Source organism: Pan troglodytes, chromosome 1 (assembly GCF_028858775.2).
Source record: "Pan troglodytes isolate AG18354 chromosome 1, NHGRI_mPanTro3-v2.0_pri, whole genome shotgun sequence".
NCBI lineage: Eukaryota > Metazoa > Chordata > Mammalia > Primates > Hominidae > Pan > Pan troglodytes.
In genome coordinates, this window is record NC_072398.2 from 168,847,190 (window position 1) to 168,870,853 (window position 23,664).

General features: G+C 45.8%; 1 protein-coding gene across 11 annotated transcripts in view; it reads right to left on the reverse strand.

Annotated features, from left to right (window-relative positions):
• PATJ (PATJ crumbs cell polarity complex component) overlaps positions 1 to 23,664 on the reverse strand; it is a 421,434-nt gene that overhangs the window by 11,745 nt on the left and 386,025 nt on the right. For all 11 annotated transcript variants that reach the window (XM_063817330.1, XM_016919657.4, XM_016919650.4 and 8 more), the window contains 3 exons: positions 21,967 to 22,089; positions 21,116 to 21,220; positions 1,255 to 1,361 (listed from right to left, as the gene is read on the reverse strand). In XM_063817330.1, the coding sequence (XP_063673400.1) occupies positions 1,255 to 1,361; positions 21,116 to 21,220; positions 21,967 to 22,089 (335 nt within the window). The remainder of the gene's footprint in view (positions 1 to 1,254; positions 1,362 to 21,115; positions 21,221 to 21,966; positions 22,090 to 23,664) is intronic.

Consider the following 23,664-nt stretch of genomic DNA (forward strand, 5'->3'; position numbering starts at 1 on the left):
TACTTCCTATAAAGGTCCTGATTTTTTTTTTTTTTAAGGAAAAGGCCACCGTAATTTGAAAAATGTTATATTTCTATGTGTTGTCATATGTTCATGGCATGCATGTATTAACTTTTATAATGAGAAAAAGGTAGAATGAGCTTAATTTAATATTCTTTCCTCAAGAAAAATAAACTCAAAGATGTCATTTAGGTGAGGAACTACCAGGAAAAAATTGGGACGGGCTATGACCATGAGATCCTTCAAATGAACCATCCAGATCTGTCAACAAACATTTATTGAGCACCTACTAGTGACCAGGCACTGCTGGTACCTGAGAGGAATAGCTTTAGGCAGCATTTCTCAAAGTGTAGATCCTTTGCCCATCTGTAGCAGAATCACTCTGGGAAACTTGTTAACATCAGGTTTCTGGAATCCACCACAGACCACCTAGTCAGAATTTTGGGATGTGGCCTGGGGAATTCACATCTTTAAACATGCTCCCTAGATTACTCCTCTTTTTTTTTTTTTTTTTTTGAGATGGAGTTTCCTTCTTGTTGCCCAGGCTGGAGTGCAGTAGTGCAATCTTGGCTCACTGCAACTTCCACCTCCCGGGTTCAAGCAATTCTCCTGCCTCAGCCTCCCAAGTAGCTGGGATTACAGGTGCCCGCTACTACACCTGGCTAATTTTTTGTATTTTTAATAGAGACAGGGTTTCATCATGTTGGCCCGGCTGGTCTCGAACTCCTGACCTCAGGCGATCCACCCGTCTCGGCCTCCCAAAACGCAGGGATTACAGGCATGAGCCACTGAGCCTGGCCCTTAGATTACTCTTATGCATATTCTAGTTTGAGAAACCCTGCTTTAATGAACAACTTTAACTGCGATGACTGGTTTTAATGAAACATGTCAGCAAGTATAACAACAAGATTTCATCTCAGAACAAGATTTTAGCCTAGAAGTTCAGGAAACATGGTTCCTTGCACAATAAAGCAGCGTGCACCTGGGCTATACATCCGTGGTTTCTTAGGGAAGCAGGCATAGGCACTGTGTCAAAGTGACCAGGTGCAGTGTGTGTGCAGGCCCTGCAACAATGGTCTTTCAAGAACTCATGTGGTGGAATTAAGCCTTGTGAGAAATAAGGATTACCTAGAATTTAGAAAAAGTCACGGGCGCTTTGGCCTCCTCTCCTTTAGAGTGCACTTGAGTGTCTGGAAAAGTTCTTCCGAGCTTTGCCCACATGCATAATAGGCCCTCTGCATCTGAAATACTCACTCTGTGTCTTCTGGATGGTGTTCAGCAGTGGGCGAACCAAGGTGGTAGCCTGTAGACATGTTTTCAAGCTGAGCTGCTATGGCGCTTATATTGGTATCTGCTACAACCTGGGGAAAAAGTGAAAAAAAGGTATTTCATTATAAAGAAGGGGAGAATTAGAGAAACCATGCTGTATCCAAGGGTCAGTTCTCAATCCTAATCTTATTCAATTTATCTAGACCATTTGACACAAGGACTATTCTCTCAAACTTTTTTTTTTTTTTTTTTTTAAAGACAGGGTCTCACTCTGTTGCTCAGGTTGGAATGCAGTGACATGATTTTGGCTCTCTGTAGCCTTGACCTCCCAGGCTCAAGCAGTCCTCCCACCTCAGCCTCCCACGTAGCTGGGACCACAGGCATACACCACCAGGCCCTGCTAATTTTTTTTTGAGACAGTTTCACTCTTGTCACCCAGGCTGGAGTGCAATGGCACGATCTCAGCTCACTGCAAACTCTGCCTCCCGGGTTCAAATGATTCTCCTGCCTGAGCCTCCTGAGTAACTGGGATTACAGGCACCCACCACCATGCCTGGCTAATTTTTTTTTTTTTTTTTTTGAGTCGGAGTCTCGCTCTGTCACCAGGCTGGAGTGCAGTGGCACGATCTCGGCTCACTACAACCTCTGCCTCCTGGGTTCAAGAGATTCTCCTGCCTCAGCCTCCCGAGTAGCTGGGACTACAGGCAAGTGCCAGTACGCCCAGCTAATTTTTATATTTTTAGTAGAGATGGGGTTTCACTGTGTTGGCCAGGATGGTCTCCATCTCTTGACCTCGTGATCCACCTGCCTTGGCCTCCCAAAGTGTTGGGATTACAGGCGTGGGCCACCGTGCCCGGCCTAATTTTTATATTTTCAGTAGAGGCGGGGTTTCACCATGTTGGCCAGGCTGGTCTCGAACTCCTGACCTTAGGTGATCCACCCACCTTGGCCTCCCAAAGTGCTGGGATTACAGGCGTGAGCCACCAAGCCCAGCCCTGGCTAATTTTTTTGTATTTGTAGAGAGGGAGTTTTTGCCATGTTGCTCAGGCTGGTCTCCAACATCTGAGCTCAAGTGATCCGCCCGTCTCGATATCCCAAAGTGTTGGGATTATAGGCATGTGCTCCTGTGCCCGGCCTTAAACTATTTTCTTCATTTCTTCATTTGGCTTCCATGACACCACAATTCACTAGTTTATTTTCCACCACTCTGGCCATTCCTTCTATTATTTAAACCTCTAACTGAGGGCCACAGGGCTTAGTCCTTGAGCTTCTTATCTTTTCCATTAAACATATTATCCCATCCCATTGTCTCCCATTCCATCCCATCCCATATCCCATCCCATCCATCTCATGAATGTAAATGCCATCTAAGTGATGATAATCCCTGAATCTGTACCTCTAGCTCCAATGCTTACCTAACACCAGATCCATATATCCAGTCACCCACTGGATGTCACAACTGGATATATGGATCCAGTTGTCACTGGGTCCATAGACATCTATGGGACGTCTCCAGGAATCTCAAAGCTAACATGTCTAAAATGGAGGCTTTGCTCCCTGCAACCTTTGCTCCTGGAGCCTTCTTCATCTTGGGCAACTGCAGCTTGATTTTTCCAGTTTCAAGGATGGTGTCATCCTTGGCTCATCTGTCTCTCACAACCCACATTCCATTCTCATGAAATTCTATTGGTTTTTCTTTTTTTTAAATTTATTTTTATTTTTATTTTTTTGAGATGGAGTTTCACTCTTGTTGCCCAGGCTGGAGTGCAATGGCGTGATCTTGGCTCACCGCAACCTCCGCCTCCCGGGTTCAAGCGAGTCTCCTGCCTCAGCCTCCGGAGTAGCTGGGATTACAGGCACCCGCCACCACGCCTGGCTAATTTTTTTGTATTTTAGTAGAGACGGGGTTTCTCCATGTTGGTCAGACTGGTCTCGAACTTCTGACCTGAGGTGATCTACCTGCCTCGGCCTCCCAGAGTGCAGGGATTACAGGCGTGAGCCACCGCAGCCGGTAAAATTCTATTCGTTTTTCTATGAAATTATTTCTAGCCTTCTCACTGGTCTTCTCGCTTCAGCCCCTCCATCCATAGCGGCTAGGATGTTTCTGTTACAATGGAGCAGATTATTCCAATCTTTTGCTTAAAACTGTCCAAAGGAAACTCGACTCTCTTGGACCATCACTGAAGTCCTTCCTGTAACCTCTAGGGTCATCTGCAGTGATGTGTCCTGTGACATCTCTGCCTCTCCCCTAACATTCTCCTTGGCATTCTCTCTGCCCCATTGTGCCGGCCTCCTCACTGTTTCTCTCACATGCCAGACGCATCCCCACCTCAGCACTTTAACCGCTGTGCCTTCTGCCTGGCACGTTCTGTATTTGGCATCTGTGTGGTTGGCTTCTTCACTACTCTGAGGCCTTTGAGCCACCTTCCCTGGCCACTCTAAATAACCTTTCCACACCAACATCCCAGCCCCATGTTTCATGTTCCCCTTCCCCGCTTCCTGGTTCCTTCTAAATATTTATTTCTTTCATTTATTTATTTGTTTATTTATTTTTGAGACAGAGTCTCACTCTGTCGCCCAGGCTGGAGTGCAGTGGCACGATCTCGGCTCACTGCAGCCTCTGCCTTCTGGGTTCAAGCAATTCTCGTGCCTTAGTGTCCCAAGTAGCTAGGATTACAGGCGCATGCCACCATGCCTGGCTAATTTTTTTGTATTTTTAGTAGAGACAGGGTTTCACCATGTTGTCCAGGCTGGTCTCAAACTCCTGACCTCAAGTGATCTGCCCGCCTTGGCCTCCCAAAGTGCTGAGTTACAGGCATGAGCCACTGCACCTGGCCTTTTCTTTATTTTTTGAGACAGGGACTTGCTCTGTCACCCAGGCTGGAGTGCAGTGGTATGATCTCAGCTCACTGCAGCCTTGATCTCCTGGGCTCAAGAGATCCCCTCACCTCACCCTCCAAGTAGCTGGGACTACCGGCATGCACCACCATGCCCAGCTAACTTTTTATTTTTTGTAGCGACAGTGTCTCACTGTGTTGCTCAGGCTGGTCTTAAACTCCTGGGCTCAAGTAATCCTCCCACCTTGGCTCCAAAAGTAAGGAGGATTACAGGCGTGAGCCACCCTACCTGGCCTGTTTCCTTCTTACCACCATCACTATCTAATGAACTGCATACATCTTACCTTGTTTATCTTATTTATTGTCTATCACTTCATATTAGAATGTAAGGGCAGGAAGTTTGTCTGCTTTGTTCACTCCTGTATTCCCCATCACACAGAAGAGTGCCTAGCACATAGCAGGTGCTCAGTAAATAACTGGTGAATGAAAGAATGGATGAATATCTCTGACTCCGTGAGATTTGCCTCTTAGATAGTCCTAAACAAAGGTATAGTAGAATAGGCTGTGCACGGTGGCTCGCACCTGTAATCCTAGCACTTTTGGAAGCCGAGGTGGGTGGATCACTTGAGCTCAGGAGTTCAAGACCAGCCTGGGTAACATGGCAAAACTCTGTCTCTACTAAAAGTACAAAAGAAATTAGCCGGTGTGGTGGCACAGGCCTGGAGTCCCAGCTACTTGGGAGGCAGAGGTTGCAATGAGCAGAGATCGTATCACTGCACTCCAGAGTAAAACTGTCTCAAAAATAAGATAAAAATAAGAAACCCACAAACAAACAAAAACAAAGGTATAGTAGAATAATGGCACTTTGTATTCTGCTAATAATATATATATATATATTTTTGCAAATAACATTCTAGAGCATATAGAAGAAATATAGTATAGCTCTGGGAGTCCACAACAGGACTCAGGATGGAGTTCCAGAGTTCAGTTTCAGCCTCTTATCAATGCCGTATGTGAGTTTCAGCTTCCTCATCTATTAAATGGGAATCATAAAAGTCTGTTTTGCCTCCTTATCCTGGAGTTGTCTTCCACCTCAACTAGTTACCAGAGATACTTTCTCAAGAGCTCCTTGGTTACCTCTGCCTCTAGGTTATAATTCTCACTGCACAAATACAGAGGGAACTTTGTCTGCCAGCAATGCAAAGCTCGACTTGATTGCAATTTCAGAAAAGGCCAACAGAGGGCACAGCTGCCTAAAATGCTAAATTAAGCTTCATCTGTTAAGTAGAGCAGAAAAAGAAAGAAAATAGGCCTGCCCCAGAACACATTTTGGGTGAAGCATCCTATTCTGGGGAAAACACTGCTATGTCCAAGTTACAGAACCTTCTGGAAATACCACTGTATGAAGAATGAGAACACATTTTGGGTGAAGCATCCTATTCTGGGGAAAACACTGCTATGTCCAAGTTATAGAATCTTCTGGAAATACCACTGCATGAAGAATGACGGAATGAATTGGGAAATATTTAGGACGAAAGATTAAAGGAGGAAATGATAGATTTCTCCCTGCCCCGAAAAGTCTCTCCTCTTAGCACCAGCTTTCTGCTCTCTTCCACAGCAAGTGTACTGGAAGGTTAACTTGTCCATGAACTCTTTTATCCTTCCTACTCTTGAAGTCCACCATCTTTATAAACCTACCCCACTCCAGCTTCCATCCCCATCTCCCACCCAAACTTCCATGACCCACACTCTTCTGGCTTTCCTTCTGCAGGGGCCTGTTTCTCCATCTCTTTGCTCTTCTTCCATTCATCTCTCATGGTGCAGTCCTGGGCCCATTATCCACTTGCACACTCAGGCTCAAGTGACAGCATGTACATTCCCACAGCTTTACATTCCAACGTGCTCACAATCCCAGCTTAGGCCAGCGTGGTGGCTCACGCCTGTAATCCCAGCACTTTGGGAGGCAGAGTGGGTTGGATCACCTGAGGTAGAGTTCAAGACCAGCCTGGCCAACATGGTGAAATCTGGTCTCTACTAAATATACAAAAATTAGCTGGGCATGGTGGTGGGCATCTGTAATCCCAGCTACTCGGGAGGCTGAGGCAGGAGAATCGCCTGAACCCAGGAGGCAGAGGTTGCAGTGAGCCGAGATCAAGCCATGGCACTTCAGCCTGGGTGACAGAGGGAGACTCTGTCTCAAAAAAAAAAAAAAATTCCCAGCTTAGTCTGTGGTATCCAATTGCCAACTTGACATCTGCATTTTAATATCTCAAAGATGTATCAAAATTAACACAATATTCAAACTTTTGATCTAACAATTCATCTCCTTCAATTCACTTTTCTTCTAGTTTTCCTCATTTTAGTAAATTGCACCTCCAGATGCCAAGTTAGAAATATACTGGGTGAAACAGTGAAAATACTGGTGTGCTGGCTGGTGCCTGTCTAACTGGAAAGGATGCTAGGATGCCAGCCATATAGCTGATCACTCTCTGAATATCTGATCCCTCCACTCCTGCTTGCTGTATGTAATCCATCAAGTCCCCTGGATTCTACCTCCAAAATCCTTCTCAAAACTGTTTACTTTCCATCTACAGGTGACCATCCTAATTCAGTTCATCATCAAGTGCCTGTTAGCTGGAATCCCCATTCACCTTTGTCTCACCTCATTCCCACACGTTAGCCAGTTACCTTTTCAAATATAAAACGGGTATCGGCACTCCCCTGCTTAAAACCTTGTAGTGTTTTCCCTTTGGACTTGGAATAAAATTCAGACTCTAATTATGCATATAAAGTTCCCTCCATAGCCTACTCCTCTAATCCTGTCTCTCTCTCGACTCCACCCCACATTCCACAGTTCCCTCTGCAGGCGGGGAATTCCCCCCATCCCCCAAACCAGCGTGCCTGGCATCAGCTTAAATGTCACTTCCCTTCTACAAGCCTGCTTTGACCATCCGTGTTTAATTTCTCCTGTTTTCCTCTCCATAGCACTCTCCAAGTATTTCTCACAAATTATGGTGATTAGCATCTATGTGCATGTTGACTGTATTTCCCACCCAATCACAGGATCCATGAGGATCAGGACTGCTTCTCCTCAGCACAATGCTAATGTGTCTAGCACAAAACAATTGCTTAATAATTGGGGAGTGAATGAGCGAATCTAAAACTGTCATAAGGAATAGGGATTATGGGACTCAATTTTCTGTGGTTGCTTTTTGGGACTTAATTTTCTGAATTTCCACAGAGCAGGGTGAGACTGATGGAGGTTACAAGGAGATAGGTGTTGGGTTCTTAAAGGAGAAAAAAAAAAGTAACAAGGCAGTTATGGAATGGAATGGCACAGTTTGCTAGGACATGAGCACCTCAGTGGAGCAAGCATTCAGATAGAGGCTTGAAATTAATCAATTCAGGATGTAGTGGAGGGGAGTCCTATGCTTTGTGGGAAGTTACACGGGTACTGTTGTCAGCTGACCATGAAACAGACTGTCCATATGGGGCTGAGGAAGAAAGTCACTAAAATAGTTTTTTTAAGGTATCGTCAAATGCCAAGATGTGACGGCAGCCTGCTCCTTCCTTTACTCGCTCATTTATTCAACATAATACAGCATCACCATGGCTGAATATAAAATGAGCACTTACTTTATGCTTATTTTTATTTATTTGTTTATTTAATTATTTATTTTTGAGACAGAGGCTTGCTCTGTTGCCCAGGCTGCAGTGCAATGGCACAATCTCGGCTCACTGCAACCTCTGCCTCCCGTGGTCAAGCAATTCTCTTGCCTCCGCCTCCCAAGTAGCTGGTATTACAGGTGTGTGTCACCACGCCCAGCTAATTTTTTGTATTTTTAGTAGAGATGGGGTTTCACCATGTTGGCCAGTCTGTTCTCAAACTCGACCTCAGGTGATCAACCTGCCTTGGCCTCCCAAAGTGCTGGCCTCCCAAAATACGGGCGTGAGTCACCGTATTTGTTTATTTTTGAGACAGAGTCTCACTCCGTTGCCCAGGCTGGAGTGCAGTGGCACAATCTTACCTCACTGTAACCTCCACCTCCCAGGTTCAAGCAATTCTTGTGCCTCAGCCTCCCGAGTAGCTGGGATTACGGGTGCATGCCACCATGCCTGGCTAATTTTTGTATTTTTAGTACAGATGGGGTTTTACCATGTTGCCCAGGCTGGTCTTGAACTCCTGGCCTCAAGTGATCTGGCCATCTCGGCCTCCCAAAGTGCTGGGATTACAGGCATGAGCCAACGCGCCCGGCTATGCTCATTTTACATTCAGCCGTGGTGGTGCTGCATTACGTATGTCTTTAAGCATCCTTCTGAGTCCCTGCTATTATTTCCATATTACAGATGAGGAACCTGAAGCAGGGAGGTTAAGTCACACAGGTAGTAAGGGGTAAAGCCAGGATTTAAATCCAAATCTAGAATCTTGTACTCCTAACTGTGGTGTGAGGCAAATCACCTTGTGTGAGGCAACAGAGTTTATAGGCCATATTTGGAGCATGGGAAGGGGAGGGGCAGAGGGACAGTGGGACAAGAAGATGCAAATAGAGCAGACCATCATGATGGCATGTGCTTGGCACCAGGGGGTACTTCACTCTCCAGGGTACTGCAAGGAGACAGCCTGAGGGGTGGGAGGCATAACACACCCACCACCTCACCCCCACTTCCTAGAAACCTTCCTAGCTTTCTAGGAAGAAAGCTGTCTAGCTTTTATTTTATTTTTAGAGACGAGGTCTTGCTCTCTCACCCAGGGTGGAGTGCAGTGGTGCGATCAGAGCTCACTGCAGCCTTGAACTCCTGGACTCAAGTGATCCTCCCACTTCAGCCTTCTCAGTAGCTGGGAATACAGGCGTGAACCACCGAGACCAGCTCATTGCCTTTTAGAAAGAGATTATCCTTTCCAGAGTCCATGAAATCCACCATACAAATGGTAAAACCAAAGTCATAGTTTTATTTGGGTAAAAATCAATTTTTTTTTTTTGAGGTGGTGTCTCGCTCTGTTGCCCAGGCTGGAGTGCAGTGACATGACCTCGGCTCACTGCAACCTCTGCCTCCCAGGTTCAAGTGATTCTCGTGCCTCAGCCTCCCCAGTAGCTAGGATTATAGGCACCTGCCACCACACACAGCTAATTTTTGTATTTTTAGTAGAGACGGGGTTTCACCATGTTGGCCAGGCCGGTCTCAAACTCCTGACCTCAAGTAATCCGCCTGCCTGGGCCTCCCAAAGTGCTGGGATTACTGGCGTGAGCCACCACGCTCGGCCAAAAATCAATTTTTAAAAAGTCTAGCTGCAAAGTATAAAAACACTTCTGTAGCATCGTCTTATGGAAAAACTCACATCCCTCTAAAACCTGAAATCATTTTGTTCACTCCTCCACCCCGAAACGAAAAAAACCGATAATACTGAACCTTAGAGACCCACCCAGGACACTTGGGGGTGTCCAGGCTTCTGCCTATTTTGTAGAAGTGGAATCCAAGGGGCTGAATGAGAAACGTGATGGACTTTCACTGACAGCTTGGTCTTTTGCAGGAAGACAAGGAGAGCACAAATATGTCACCTTAAGAATGACTTTAGGCTGGGCAAGGTGGCTCATGCCTGTAATCCTAACACTTTGGGAGGCCCAGGCAGGCGGATCACATGAGCCCAGGAGTTCGAGACCACCCTGAGCAACATGGTGAGACCCTGACTCTACAAAAAATACAAAAATTAGCTGGGCGTGGTGGTTCATGACTGTAGCCCCAGCTATTTGGGAGGCTGAGGTGGGATGATCACCCGAGCCCGGGAGAGTGAGGCTACAGCACGCCATGATCGTGCCACTGGATTCCAGCCTGGGCAACAGAGTGAGACCCTGTCTCAAAAAAAAAGAAAAAAAAAAAGAATGACTTTAGACTTTACAGCTCTAAGAAATCCCCATCAAGCCCTTCTGTCTTAAGAGGTGATTGGCAAGTAACTTGATAGGCAGCAGAGTTAAACCTTCCTGGGGCTTTGACTTGTGAAAGGGGATAATCTGATCTCCAAAGGGTGTGTTCAGCTTTGAGTTCATGTAAGTTCAACTCTGAGATATGGTCTGTGAGCTGGCTCAGCCCCGCCACTGAAGAGCTCTTCCACCATCACCATCAGGGACTGACTGAACAACACGGAGGTAAGGCTGGGAGATGTTTGTGTGCTTTGGGGAAGGCAAAGAGTCTAATGAGAAGTTTGCTCTTTTTTTTTTTTTTTGAGATGGAGTCTCGCTGTGTCGCCCAGGCTGGAGTGCCGTGGCGCAATCTCGGCTCACTACAATCTCTGCCTCCCGGATTCAGGCAATTCTCTGCCTCAGCCACCCAAGTAGCTGGGACTACAGGCGCCCGCCACCACGCCCGGCTATTTTTTGTATTTTTGGTAGAGACGGGGTTTCACCATCTTGGCCAGGCTGGTCTTAAACTCCTAACCTCCGGTGATCCGCCTGCCTCGGCCTCTCAAACTGCTGGGATTACAGGTGTGAGCCACCGTGCCCGGCCAGTTTGCTCTTTTTTAAAAGTAAATCTTACACTCCTGGCTGTAAACTTCTGCGAAAGGTTCTGAGAATAGAGATGGGGGCAGAGGAAACCCAGTGGGAGCAAAGGTTCCCTGCCCTCCAGAGAGCTTGCAGCCAATGTCATCTAGTGTGGGAGGCAGATATGAATACATGCAGGTCAGAGTGGATAGAGGAGAGGGGAAGGAAAGGGATTCCTTCTGGGGAAGGCACAGGGACTCTGAGGTCCTTACCCGGACAATAGGCATTAAAGTATCTGTAACTTGAATGTGCTTCAGAGCTGTAGTGTTTGGAGTCCTTTCACCTGGGTGGGGCCAGCTCCAATCCTAAGATCTGCAGCTGTGGTCTTGCATTTTGCATTACTCAGATCAGCAAACTTTTCTCTCATGTCCCGCTAGACCCAGAGGCCTGGAAATGTGGCTGGTGCCCCGGCCCTCCAACATGGGGGAGGTGGGTTAAATTTATGCTTGCAGGTCCTTTAAACTTATGCTCCTTCTTGGCTGGGTGCAGTGGCTCACACCTGTAATCCCAGCACTTTGGGAGGCTGAGGCGGGTGGATCACCTGAGGTCAGGAGTTTGTGACGAGCCTGGCCAACATGGTGAAACCCCTTCCTACTAAAAATACAAAAATTAGCTGGGCATGGTGGCACACACCTGTAATCCCAGTTACTAGGGAGGCTGAGGCAGGAGAATCACTTGAACCCAGGAGGCGGAGGTTGCAGTGAATTGAGATTGTGCCACTGCATTCCAACCTGGGTGACAGAGTGAGACTCTGTCTCAAACAAACAAACAAACAAACAGAAAACTTATGCTCCTTCTTGTTAGGCACAGTACTGCTGTAGACATCTTGAGTGGTTGTTTAAGGGCAGGTAACTAGATCTGGAATTGCTGGTGATGGGTATTGCATCACCATTAAAGTTAGCAGAACTTCCTAAGTCGCCAAATGGTTGTGTTTACTTAAAGTCTCACTAGGCATTTAATGAACTACTTGGTTTCCCCTCATCCTCCCCAACACTTATGATCAAATATTTAGTAATTGCCGACCTGAGGTGGAGGAGACCCCTGGTCTGAAGGAAGAGAACGAACTCTCCCAACCCAAAGAGGGGGAGGCCACAGACCTGAAGAAAGAGGTGGAGAAAATCTCCTCATCCGAGGAAGAGGAGACTGTGAACCTGAAGGAAGAGGTGGAGAAAATCCCCCCACCTGAGGAGGAGACTATGGACCTGAAGGAAGAGAAGGAGGAGACCCCCCCACCTGAGGTGAGGGAGGCCACTGGCCTGAAGAAAAAGCAGGAAGAAATCCTCCCACCAGAGGATGGGGAGGCTGCAGCCTTGTCCTCTGCGCCTAAGGAACAGTTAGAGACGTTTGCATCTGTGGAAGAACAGAAAAGCCTGCTTCCCTCTCAATCTGTGTTCCCCCCACAAACTGCTATCACCCCTCATTCTGTGTTCCCCCCTCCAGAGGTATTTCCCCCTCAGGCCTCTGTCCCCCCTCACTCTGTGTTCCCCCCTCCAGAGGCATTTCCCCCTCAGGCCTCTGTCCCCCCTCACTCTGTGTTTCCCCCTCCGGAGGCATTTCCCCCTCAGGCCTCTGTCCCCCCTCACTCTGTGTTTCCCCCTCCGGAGGCATTTCCCCCTCAGGCCTCTGTCCCCCCTCACTCTGTGTTCCCCCCTCCGGAGGCATTTCCCCCTCAGGCCTCTGTCCCCCCTCACTCTGTGTTCCCCCCTCCGGAGGCATTTCCCCCTCAGGCCTCTGTCCCCCCTCACTCTGTGTTCCCCCCCACAGAGGCATTTCCCCCTCAGACTGCTGTGCCCCCTCACTCTGTGTTCCCCCCTCCAGAGGCATTTCCCCCTCAGACTGCTGTGCCCCCTCACTCTGTGTTCCCCCCTGCAGAGGCATTTCCCCCTCAGACTGCTGTGCCCCCTCACTCTGTGTTCCCCGCTCCAGAGGCATTTCCCCCTCAGACTGCTGTGCCCCCTCACTCTGTGTTCCCCCCTCCAGAGGCATTTCCCCCTCAGGCTGCTGTGCCCCCACACTCTGTGTTCCCCCCTCCAGAGGCATTTACCCCTCAGGCTGCTGTTCCCCCTCATTCTATGTTCCCCCCTCCAACGGCACTCACTTATTCCATGTTTCCTTCTGCCAATGGGTTTCCCCCTCACTGTTTCTCCAACAGGGTTCTCCCTCTGATGTGAATTTCCTTAATTTGTGCCACCTTCCCCACTGTTTTCCTTTAAGAAGATATTTATTTTCATGTACTCTCTTGTGCTTTGCCTCCATGTTGCATTTAATAACTTAGGGTAAAAGGAACATTAAACTTAATTAGAACTATATGTTCTACAGTGAAATATTGTGTATTTATTAAGCTTTCTAAATGAGTAATAAAGTAGAGGTCTTTACTGCATGGACCTAGGTTGAGTTTCTTTAAAAACAGGTTTAGGTATTATGTTTTGGAGAATTGAGAAGTCAAAATAATTTCCAGATAAGAAAGATATTACAATGCATAAAAGCTTGAGCTCCTTGCTTAGAACTTTCCTAAAGGTTCCTGCAAAAGAAGATTAGCCCTTAGACTTATTAGGACCCAAGCCTTTCAGTACCAAATCTGAAATTTAGCACTGGCTGGGTGTGGTGGCTCATGCCTGTAATCCCAGCACTTTGGGAGGCTGAGGTTGGAGGATTGCTTGAGCCTGGCAGATCAAGGCTGCTGTGAGCCATGATTGTGCCACTGCACTCCAGCCTGGGGGACAGAGTGAGACCCTGTCTCAAAAAAACAACACACCACACACACACACAGACACACACACACACACACACAAAACATAAAAATCCTCAGCACTTACATGCAGCTGGACCCTCAATCTATGGGTGCACACATGTTGAAAACAAACAGGAAGGCTGTAAAGTTAAGGTGATCCCTGAGAAAGCTGGCATCTTAAGATGGGGACACATTACAGAAAAACACACACACACACAGACACACACAAGAAAAGCCCATGCCTGGCCTTTGGTGTAACTTACTGAAATAGAAAGCACAGCTGCTTAATGTTTTTGTCTAGAATCTAGTGACCCTGATTTTAGTGACACCAGAATATATTGATTTTTATGTGTCTGTTAAAAATTTAATGATCGGGCTGGGCGTGGTGGCTCACACCTGTAATCCCAGCACTTTGGGAGGCCGAGATGGGCGGATCGCTTGAGGTCAGGAGTTCAAAACCAGCCTGACCAACATGGAGAAACCCTGTCTCTACAAAAAACACAAAATTAGCCGGGCGTGGCGGTGTGAGCCTGTAATCCCAGCTCAGCTACTCAGGAGGCTGAGGCAGGAGAATTGCTTAAACCCAGGAGGCAGAGGTTGCAGTGAGCTGAGATTGCACCATTGCATTCCAGTCTGGGTAACAAGAGTGAAACTCTGTCTCAAAAAAAAAAAAAAAACTAAAAACTAATGGTCTGAAGTGTGAAGCACTTGGAGTAAAATTCGAAAAGGGCAAACTGACTTCCAGCCACATTGCCACCTAGTGGCACACACCTCAAATGCCACCTGGAAAACCACTCCACTTCCAGGATTTTATAAAGGAATTTTAGTATCCTCTAACTAACTTCAAGCCTATGTTATTACAATGAAAGTAATAAGATACCTCTTAGTATTTATCATTTGCAACATCCTGTATTTATTAGACACTTTACATCACACTTCATTTAATCCTCAGAGCAACCTTTTTAAGAAAGGAGCTCCACAGTCCCTGTTTCAGAGGAATAGAAGGTGAGACTTTAGTAAAAGGATTCAAACTCACCACTTTCTGACACTACAGCCTACCTCTCCTACCTAACTTGGGCTAGGTCTTCATTTCAGCTTTCAAACCTTAGGTCTTTGTCCTTTTCCTGCAGTTTATCACTGTCTTCATGGCATTAATTTGGCTTTTTTTTTTTTTTTTGAGATGGAGTCTCGCTCTGTCACCCAGGATGGAGTGCAGTGGCGCGATCTCAGCTCATTGCAACCTCTGCCTCCCGAGTTCAAGCAATTCTCCTGCCTCAGCCTCCTGAGTAGCTGGGATTACAGGCATGTGCTACCATGCCTGGCTTATTTTTGTATTTTTAGTAGAGGGGGTTTCACCACGTTGGCCAGGCTGGTCTTGAACTCCTGACCTGAAGCGATCCCCCGACCTCGGCCTCCCAAAGTGCTGGGATTACAGGTGTGAGCCACCACACCTGGCCTAAGCATTAGTTGGCTTTTTATTTGCAAACCCTGTAGACTACTTTTCTTACACCTGGCTGCATATTAGAATCACCTGAGAAATTTTAAAATCATCTGATGTCCATGCCATATCCCAGAAAAATTAAACCTGAACTTCTGGGGTGGGGCCCAGGAACAGGTATTAAAATCAGTGATTTTATTATGCAACTAAGGTAAAGACCTAATAGCAGATCATTCCTTTAGTGATACATAGGCCATGACGTGCCTGCTCTGCACCCTCAATGACACACCTTTTCCATTTCCAACCCTGGGTAAGCCATCCATCTTCCTCCCCTCCTGGAATTTTTCTGGACTACATTGATAACCGTGCTGATTTGTTCCCTATTAGTTCATGTCCTTCAGCTTGATTGGAATGGCTCAGCAACTCCATGTGAGCAGCACTGAGGAGGTATCTGCTCTGGGCGAGGCCTGCGCCTGAGGCACAGACACAGATTTCTCCAGCTTTGGAGAACCATGGTCTGGAAGGACATCAACACCCAGGCACTCCCTATTCTTGGATGGAGAGTTTCTAAACAAAGGATTTTCCAAAATTTATAAAGAAAAGAGGCCGGGCGTGGTGGCTCACACCAGTAATCCCAGCACTTTGGGAGGCTGAGGCGGGCGGATCACCTAAGGTCAGGAGTTTGAGACCAGGCTGACCAACATGGTGAAACCCGTCTCTACTAAAAATACAAAATTAGCTGGGCGTGGTGGCACATGCCTGTAATCCCAGCTACTCGGGAGGCTGAGGCAGGAGAATCGCTTGAACCTGGGAGATGGAAGTTGCAGCAAGCCAAGATCACGCCATTGTGCTCTATCTAGCCTGTGCAACAAGAGCAAAACTCAGTCTCAAAAAGTAAAAAGAAAAAAAAAAAAGAAGAGAGGGCTGGGTGCGATGGCTCACGCCTGTAATCCCAGCACTTTGGGAGGCTGAGGTGGGACAGTCTCTTGAGTGCAGGCCAATAATGAGACCTTGTCTCTCTCTAAAAAAAAAAAAAAAAAAGACAGTAGGGTGAGAAGGGTGTTTCAGATGAAGAGAATAACGTGGGGAGACCTTTATTCATCCCTAAATAACGCTCTACTCCACTGGGTCTCAGGCATGGGATCTGAATTAGCAGCATCACCAATACCTAGGAGCTTGTTAGAAGAAATGCAAAATTGGCTGGGCACGGTGGCTCACACCTGTAATCTCAGCACTTTGGGAGGCCAAGGCAGGCGGATCACCTGAGGTCAGGAGTTCGAGACCAGCCTGGCCAACGTGGTGAAACCCTGTCTCTACTAAAATACAAAAATTAGCCGGGCATAGTGGTGGGTGCCTGTGGTCCCAGCTACTGGGGAGGCTGATGCAGGAGAATTGCTTGAACCCAGGAGGTGGAGGCTCAGTGGAGCCGAGATTGTGCCACTGCACTCCAGCCTGGGCTTCAGCGCGCAACTCTGTCTTAAAAAAAAAAAAAAGCAAATTCTTGAATCCCACGCCACTCCTGCAAAATCAGAAAGGCTGGGGGAGCCCTCCAGTTGTTTCCGGAGCGTGTTAAAGTTTGAGAAGCACCATTCTACTCAAATCTGTTTAGCTGCTTTTCAAACAGAGCTATATTCTTGGTTCTTTTCTATTCTTTTTTCTCGAGACGGTGTCTCACTCTCGACTAGGCTGGACTGCAGCGGTGCAATCTCGGCTACTGCAACCTCTACCCTCCGGGTTCAAGCTATTCTCCTGCCTCAGCCTCCCAAGTAGCTGGGACTACAGGTGCGTGCCAACACACCTGGCTAATTTTTGTATTTTCAGTAGAGATGGGATTTCACCATGTTGGCCAGGCTGGTCTCAAACTCCTGACCTCAGGTGATCCACCTGCCTTGGCCTCCCAAAATGCTGGGATTACAGGTATGAGCCACCACGCCTGGCCATATTCTATTTTTTCTAAATATTTCTTTTTTGTATGTACATAATAAAAAATGAAATAGTACAGTACATGATAAAAAAAATTCAACACTTGCCCTCCCTAGAAGCACACTGAACTTTTTCTCTTTTTAATTCTAAAGAATAAGCTAAATAATATTCTTATATGCCTATTTTGAAATGTACTATCTTGGTGTCCACTGACTCCATACTCTAAAGAGATAAAAATTTAGCTCGCCAAACTCTTCCACTTAACTGTTACATCATTTTTAAGTTCTACTTGTTTCCTGTGTTTTAAAAATCTACTCAATCCTCTGTAGTTCTAATACTTTCCAACAACTTTTTATCTCAAAAAAAAAATCATACCTATTCACTTATATAATTTTTTTTTTTTTTTTTAATTTTGAGAGAGGGTCTCACTCTGTCATCCAGGCTGGAGTGCAGTGGCACGATCTTGGCTCACTGCAACCTCTGCCCCCCGGGCTCAAGCAATCCTCCCACCCCAGCCTCGCCAGTAGCTGGGACTACAAGTGCATGCCACTATGCACGACTAATTTTTGTATTTTTTTTGTAGAGACGGGGTCTCACCATGTTGCCCAAGCTGGTCTCAAACTTCTGGGCTCAAGCGATCTGCCAGCCTCGACCTCCCAAAGTGCTGGGATTATAGGTGTGAGCCACTGCACCCGGCCCATTTATATAATTTTAAAAGTCAAAATGATTCTATAGTATATAATGAAAGAGTCCTTGCTCCTTTACCCACATTACAGATTCTTACTCCCTAAAAGCAACTACTTTCAGCTGTTTCTCCTAGTATTTGCTTCCATATTCACGTTGCCCAGGCCAGAATGCAGTGGCGAGATCTTGGCTCACTACAACCTCTGCCCCTGGGGTTGAAGCGATTCTCCCGCCTCAGCCTCCTTAGCAGCCAGGATTACAGAGGTGCACCACCAACCCGACTACTTTTTTGTATTTTTAGTAGAGACAAGGTTTCTCTATGTTGGCCAGGCTGTGCTTCCATATTCTTAAATAACAGTTTTACTTCTACTTCTTGATTTTAAAATTTTTGATATCTAATCACTTCTTATTGTGGAAGATAGATAAAGATTTAACTCACATTTTCCTTCTACCAAAACACCACAAATCCCCATTTTACTAATAATTCATTCAGCCAGGCGTGGTGGCTCATGCTTGTAATCCCAGAACTTTGGGAGGCCAAGGCAGGCAGATCACTTGAGGTCAGGAGTTTGAGACCAGCCTGGCCAACATGGTGAAATCCCATCTCTACTGAAAATACAAAATTAGCCAGGTATGGTGGTGCCTGCTTGTAGTCCCAGCTACTTGGGAGGCTGAGGCAGGAGACTTGCTTGAACCCGGGAGGCGGAGGTTGCAGTGCACTCCAGCCTGGACAACAGAGCGAGATTCCATCTCAAAAAAATAAAATAATAATAATAATTCATTCATCCTAATGTTTGGTTATATTGGTTTTTATTATTATGACATTATAGTTAAATAATGTTATTATTTACTTATTTAGAGCTGGGATCTCACTCTGTCGCCCAAGCTGAGTGCAGTGCTATAATCATAGCTCACTGCAGCCTCAAACTCTTGGGCTCAAGTGATCTTCCTGCCACATCCTCCAAGCAGCTAGTTTCTATGTGCTTTTTTTTTTTTTGAGATGGAGTCTGACTCTTGTAGCCCATGCTGGGGTGCAATGGGGTGATCTTGGCTCACTGCAACCTCCGCCTCCTGAGTTCAAGCAATTCTCCTGCCTTAGCCTCCTGAGTAGCTGGGATTACAGGCATGCGCTACCACACCTGGCTAATTGTGTCTTCTTATTTATTTGTGAGGAAGACAGAGCTGAACAAATTATATCCATGTGTGAAAATATCAATAATACTAGATTTTGCTAAGGGAGAGAGACTTTTTTGTGGTCAGCTACCATTTGAAGTAGGATCCTCCTAAGGTCTTTGTAATTCAAGGTCCTGGGCTCAGCACTGAAGAGCTGCACTGTACTGCCTCTAGGGGTCAGCATAACGTGAAGGATGAGCAAGCACAGCCACCCATTTCAGAAAGCAAAGGATTTGTAGGGTGGAGGAAGAAATGCAGGTAACTGTGTAGGTTTCCACTGAAAGTGAGGACCAGGAGTTGAGGGGAAGCAGATTCTATGCCCAGTCCGCACAGTGTTTTGGTTTGTGTTCAATAGAAAATCAGGCACCCAAATAATTTAATAATATTTGGCCTATCACATAAACTCCCTTGAAATTAATGACAGAATTTTCTTTTCTTTCAATAGTTTAACTTAAAGACTAGTGTGATAGTAAACTGACAGGATTTTCATTATACCCCTCATACATACTGAAAGCCACTTACTTTTTAAATGTCTGGACACTTTGGACTTACACCACAGAGATGTAAAACACCACAAATTGCTTCTCCCAAATGTAATGGCTTTTCTTTTTTTTCTTTTGAGACGGAGTCTTGCTCTGTCGCCCAGGATGGAGTGCAGTGGTGCCATCTCATCTCACTGCAAGCTCTGCCTCCCAGGTTCATGCCATTCTCCTGCCTCAGCCTCCCCAGTAGCTGGGACTATAGGCGCCTGCCACCACGCCCGGCTAATTTTTTGTATTTTTAGTAGAGACGGGGTTTCACCATGTTAGCCAGGATGGTCTCAATCTCTTGACCTCGTGATCTGCCCGCCTCGGCCTCCCAAAGTGCTGGGATTACAGGTGTGAGCCACCGCGCCCAGCAGTTTTTCTTTTTTTCTAATTTTTATTTTTTATTATTAAAATTAAATTTTTATTTTTATTTTTTTTGTAGAGATGGGGTATCATACCACGTTGCCCAGGCTGGTCTCAAAACTCCTGGGCTCAAGCAATTCTCCTGCCTTGGCCTCTCAGAGTGTTGGGATTATAGGCGTGAGCCGCTGTGCCCAGCTATGTAATGGTTTTTCAATTTGAACTTCCTATATGTTTTTTATTTGTTTTGAGCCAGGGTCTCACTCTGCTGCCCAGGCAGGAATGCAGTGGCACAACAGTGGCTCACCGTAGCCTCCAACTCTTCGGCTCAAGCCATCCTCCTGCTTCAGTCTCTTGAGTAGCTAAGACTACAGGCACACACCACCATGCCGGGCTAACTTTTTAACTTTTTTGTAGAGATGGGGTCTTGCTATGGCCTAGGCTGGTCTTGTACTGCTGGCCTCAAGTGATCCTCCTGCTTCAGCCTCCCAAAGTGCTGGGACTATAGGTGTGAGCCACTGCACTCAGCCCAAACTTCTTATTTTAAGGCTAGAATGATGAGTGGCTGGCTGGCCCTCTCTCTAAGGTAGTAAATGGTGGGCTTTATTCTTTATACCTATAAACTAATTTATTTTATTTTATTTTTGAGACAGTCTCACTCTGTCACCCAGGCTGGAGTACAGTGGAGCAATCTTGGCTCACTGCAACCTCCTTCTCCCAGGTTCAAGTGATTCTCCTGCCTCATCCTCCTGTAGCTGAGATTACAGGCACCCACCACCATGCCTGGCTAATTTTTGTACTTTCAGCAGAGACGGGGTTTCACCATGTTGTCCAGGCTGGTCTCGAACTCCTGACCTCAGGTGATCCGCCCACCTCAGCCTCCCAAAGTGCTAGGATTACAGGCGTGGGCCACCGCGCCTGGCCACCTATAAACCATTTTATATTACCTCTGCAGACCTATGGTAAGCATACATTTCTAGGGAAACTCATTAATGAAACTCACTGCCAGTATGCTGCCTCTCAGTCACTGCATGGTGTCAATCTCAGAGACATTTGAAGGGCTAAAATATAAGCAGGGGTAATTAACAGCACACTTTGCTTTTACATCCTGGTATATTTCCTTGTGCCTCTGAACAATACAGCTGGGGACCACAGCTGATAAACAATTGTCTGCCTTGGCTGATGACTGCTATGCGTGAGAATTTAACAGTGTTGGCAATCTATGCTAAAGGAAAAAGACCATTGTATTTCTCCTCTTCCTTTAAGGGGAAAAGAAGAAACAGCACTTGGGCAGTTCAGTAACAGTCTTTGGGCATAAGAAAAGAAATCATTTCTTATTCCTTACAAATTCTGATTTACAAAAGAACACTGGAAACTAGAAGCTGTGTTGATTTATCATGTGAAGCAGAGAGTAATTTTTCTCCCCTTGTTATGCTTTCATATAATCATGCTCACTGCCTGTATGGGTGGCATTAAAGAATTTCTGAATAAAAATAATAATTTCTTGCTTTCAACCTTCATAATTCACATCAGCAAGCACCCTGCTGGGTGGCGATGTCTACTGCCAGTGACGCTCAATCTTTTTTGCACGCCACTTATCTGCCTTGCACAGCTGCGTGCTCCATTGATCGCAATACCTGCAGGATAATGCGCCCGTAGGCGTTCTTCAGCAGATTAACCACGTCCGCGTGAGACAGCCCATCCAAAGGTTGCCCGTTAATGCTGACAATCCGATCTCCAACCTGGAAGTACAAAAATGACAGAAAATCACTATCATTAAGAAAAATTAAATTTGAGAAGAATGCTTAAAATTCTTTGCGAGTCCTATTTCCCATTTGTGGCTATTGTGAGGATTCTGCGTTACTACCGTGCATAAATGTTCAAGAAGCATGAGGAATTTTTTTGGCTTTCCCCAAATACAGACAAATCAGAGCAACAAGAAGGGGGTCACATTTGATTATTAAAGGGCACAGTAGGCCATTTTTGTATTTTGGTAATGGTGGTGTTTCATACAACCATTTGCCAGTAATAGCGAAGTGTACACATTAACCGTTCAATAAAGTTCTAATGAGGAAGCCAAATATTTTCTGCTATATTTTTCTACTGAAGTTAAGATTAAGGGGCAACAAGGGGGAGAAATCATAAAAATGGTGATTCTTTTGATTGAAGGAAGACTCTAAGGTCAAATGTCTCTCAGTTGAGAGCTGATTTTGGGTGGAATGAAGTGCTTAAAAGGGTAAAGGAGGGTTTGCAAAGGGGCTGCAATTTCTTCTTTTATGGAGAAGCTTTGATACAAATAATAATATTTTTATGTGCCTGGGGACCTAATGAATTTCTAAAGGTATAAAGTTTATCTAATACATCTTGCCCTCAGCCTGGGTCTCTGATGGCTACTGGAATTCCAACTTTAAACAAGGTGCCCAGGGCTGCAACTTCCTCTCCCACCCCAACACATGTTGTTAGTCCTTCAACCAGTTCTCTCGTTTACTTTAAGCTTCTGTGTCCGTGCGGCCACTCCGCTAGCCTGAATCATGGCAATAAATACAGGGATATCTCCTAAGGGACTTCCTCTTCCTCCAGCAATACTGATTCCAAGGGCATCACTGAGCTCCTAAAAAAGGAAGAAAACATAATGCTTTTATATTTAATAAAGAGCCACAAACTGACTATCCCCAGATAGCTGTTGGAACAAAATCCCTCCATGAGGTAGGAGGCCAGGATAACACAGGAGTAAAATGTGGAACCTTTGGAGTAGACAGCTCTAGCTCTTTTTTTTTCAGTTTCGCTCTTGTTATCCAGGCTGGAGTGCAATGGCACGATCTCAGGTCACTGCAACTTCCGCCTCCCGGGTTCAAGCGATTTTCCTGCCTCAGCCTCCTGAGTAGCTAGGATTACAAGTGCGCGCCACCACACTTGGCTAATTTTTTGTATTTTTAGTAGAGACAGGGCTTCACCATGTTGGCCAGACAGGTCTCGAACTCCTGACCTCAGGTGATCCACCCGCCTTGGCCTCTCAGAGTGCTGGGATTACAGGCGTGAACCACCCTACCCGGCCCCAGCTCTAGCTCTTAATTAGCTGTGGGGTCTTGGGGGAAGTTACTTAACCTTGTGAAAGTTGTCAGAATCAAAATGGAGTCATTTGTGTCAAAAAAAAAAAAAAAAATTCCTTACCAATAGAGCCCGGAAAGGCTATGAAGAAAGAGTTCTCAGGCTTGTATGCCTGATAACAAAAATTATCACAAAAGACTGCAAAAACCACAACCCTGCAGGAAGGACATCACAACCTTTCATAAAAAAATACTTCTACAAGTGCATCTGTCCAGCAGATGCCTGTCCAGCCTTGGGCTGTGTGTCACCCCTGTTATTAATCTTTGTAGCCAAGGATAATTATCTCAAAATAATTATATATTTCTCATTTTGTCCTCTAAAACCTTTTATTTTCCATACCTCCCTGAATATGCACATAGTCTACTATGGCCCGCATATTCCCATTCCTGAATAAACATCATTTTCCTTTAGAGAGCCTCTCTGTTTGTTATTTAGGCTGACTACCTCTGAAAGCCTCCATCTCTATGTATAAAATGAGAAGAATACTACATACCTGACAGTGTTGGTCTGAGCATTAAATGAGATAGTATGGCACAATCATGGCCTACAGAAAAGGCTCAATAAAAGGCAATAGCAGGAGTAAATTAAACACACACACACACACACACAACACCCTATGCAGCTCCTTAGTTTAGTGGCCAATTCCGATGCAGACTTGGCAAGTATGTTCTCATATGGTGTTTATGATTAAACTGCCACGCATACTATGCTCTTCTGGGTGTGAACAAACACATTTGGCTTTAAAAGACTGCGTTAAAACAAAGGATCTGAGAGGACACCCACTGTAGTGACAACAGTTTGAAGACAGACATAAAATGTGGCTGAAAATGTTCCCCAAGACGGACTCTGGTGAAGAGACTTGGCTCTAGTCCAGTTTTTTCCCCACATTAGTATCATAGGGTTAATATTTTTAAAATCACTAAAAGAACAAATGACAAGTTCCAGTTCTGGCATGGCAGCACAGGCACGTGACAGCGTATCTCTCCTGCTGGTTACAATCAAGATGTCTAGCCAAAATGTAAAAAACAACTACCTGTGGCCTCTGAAACAAAAAGAAACCAAATAAAGTATGGTGGAG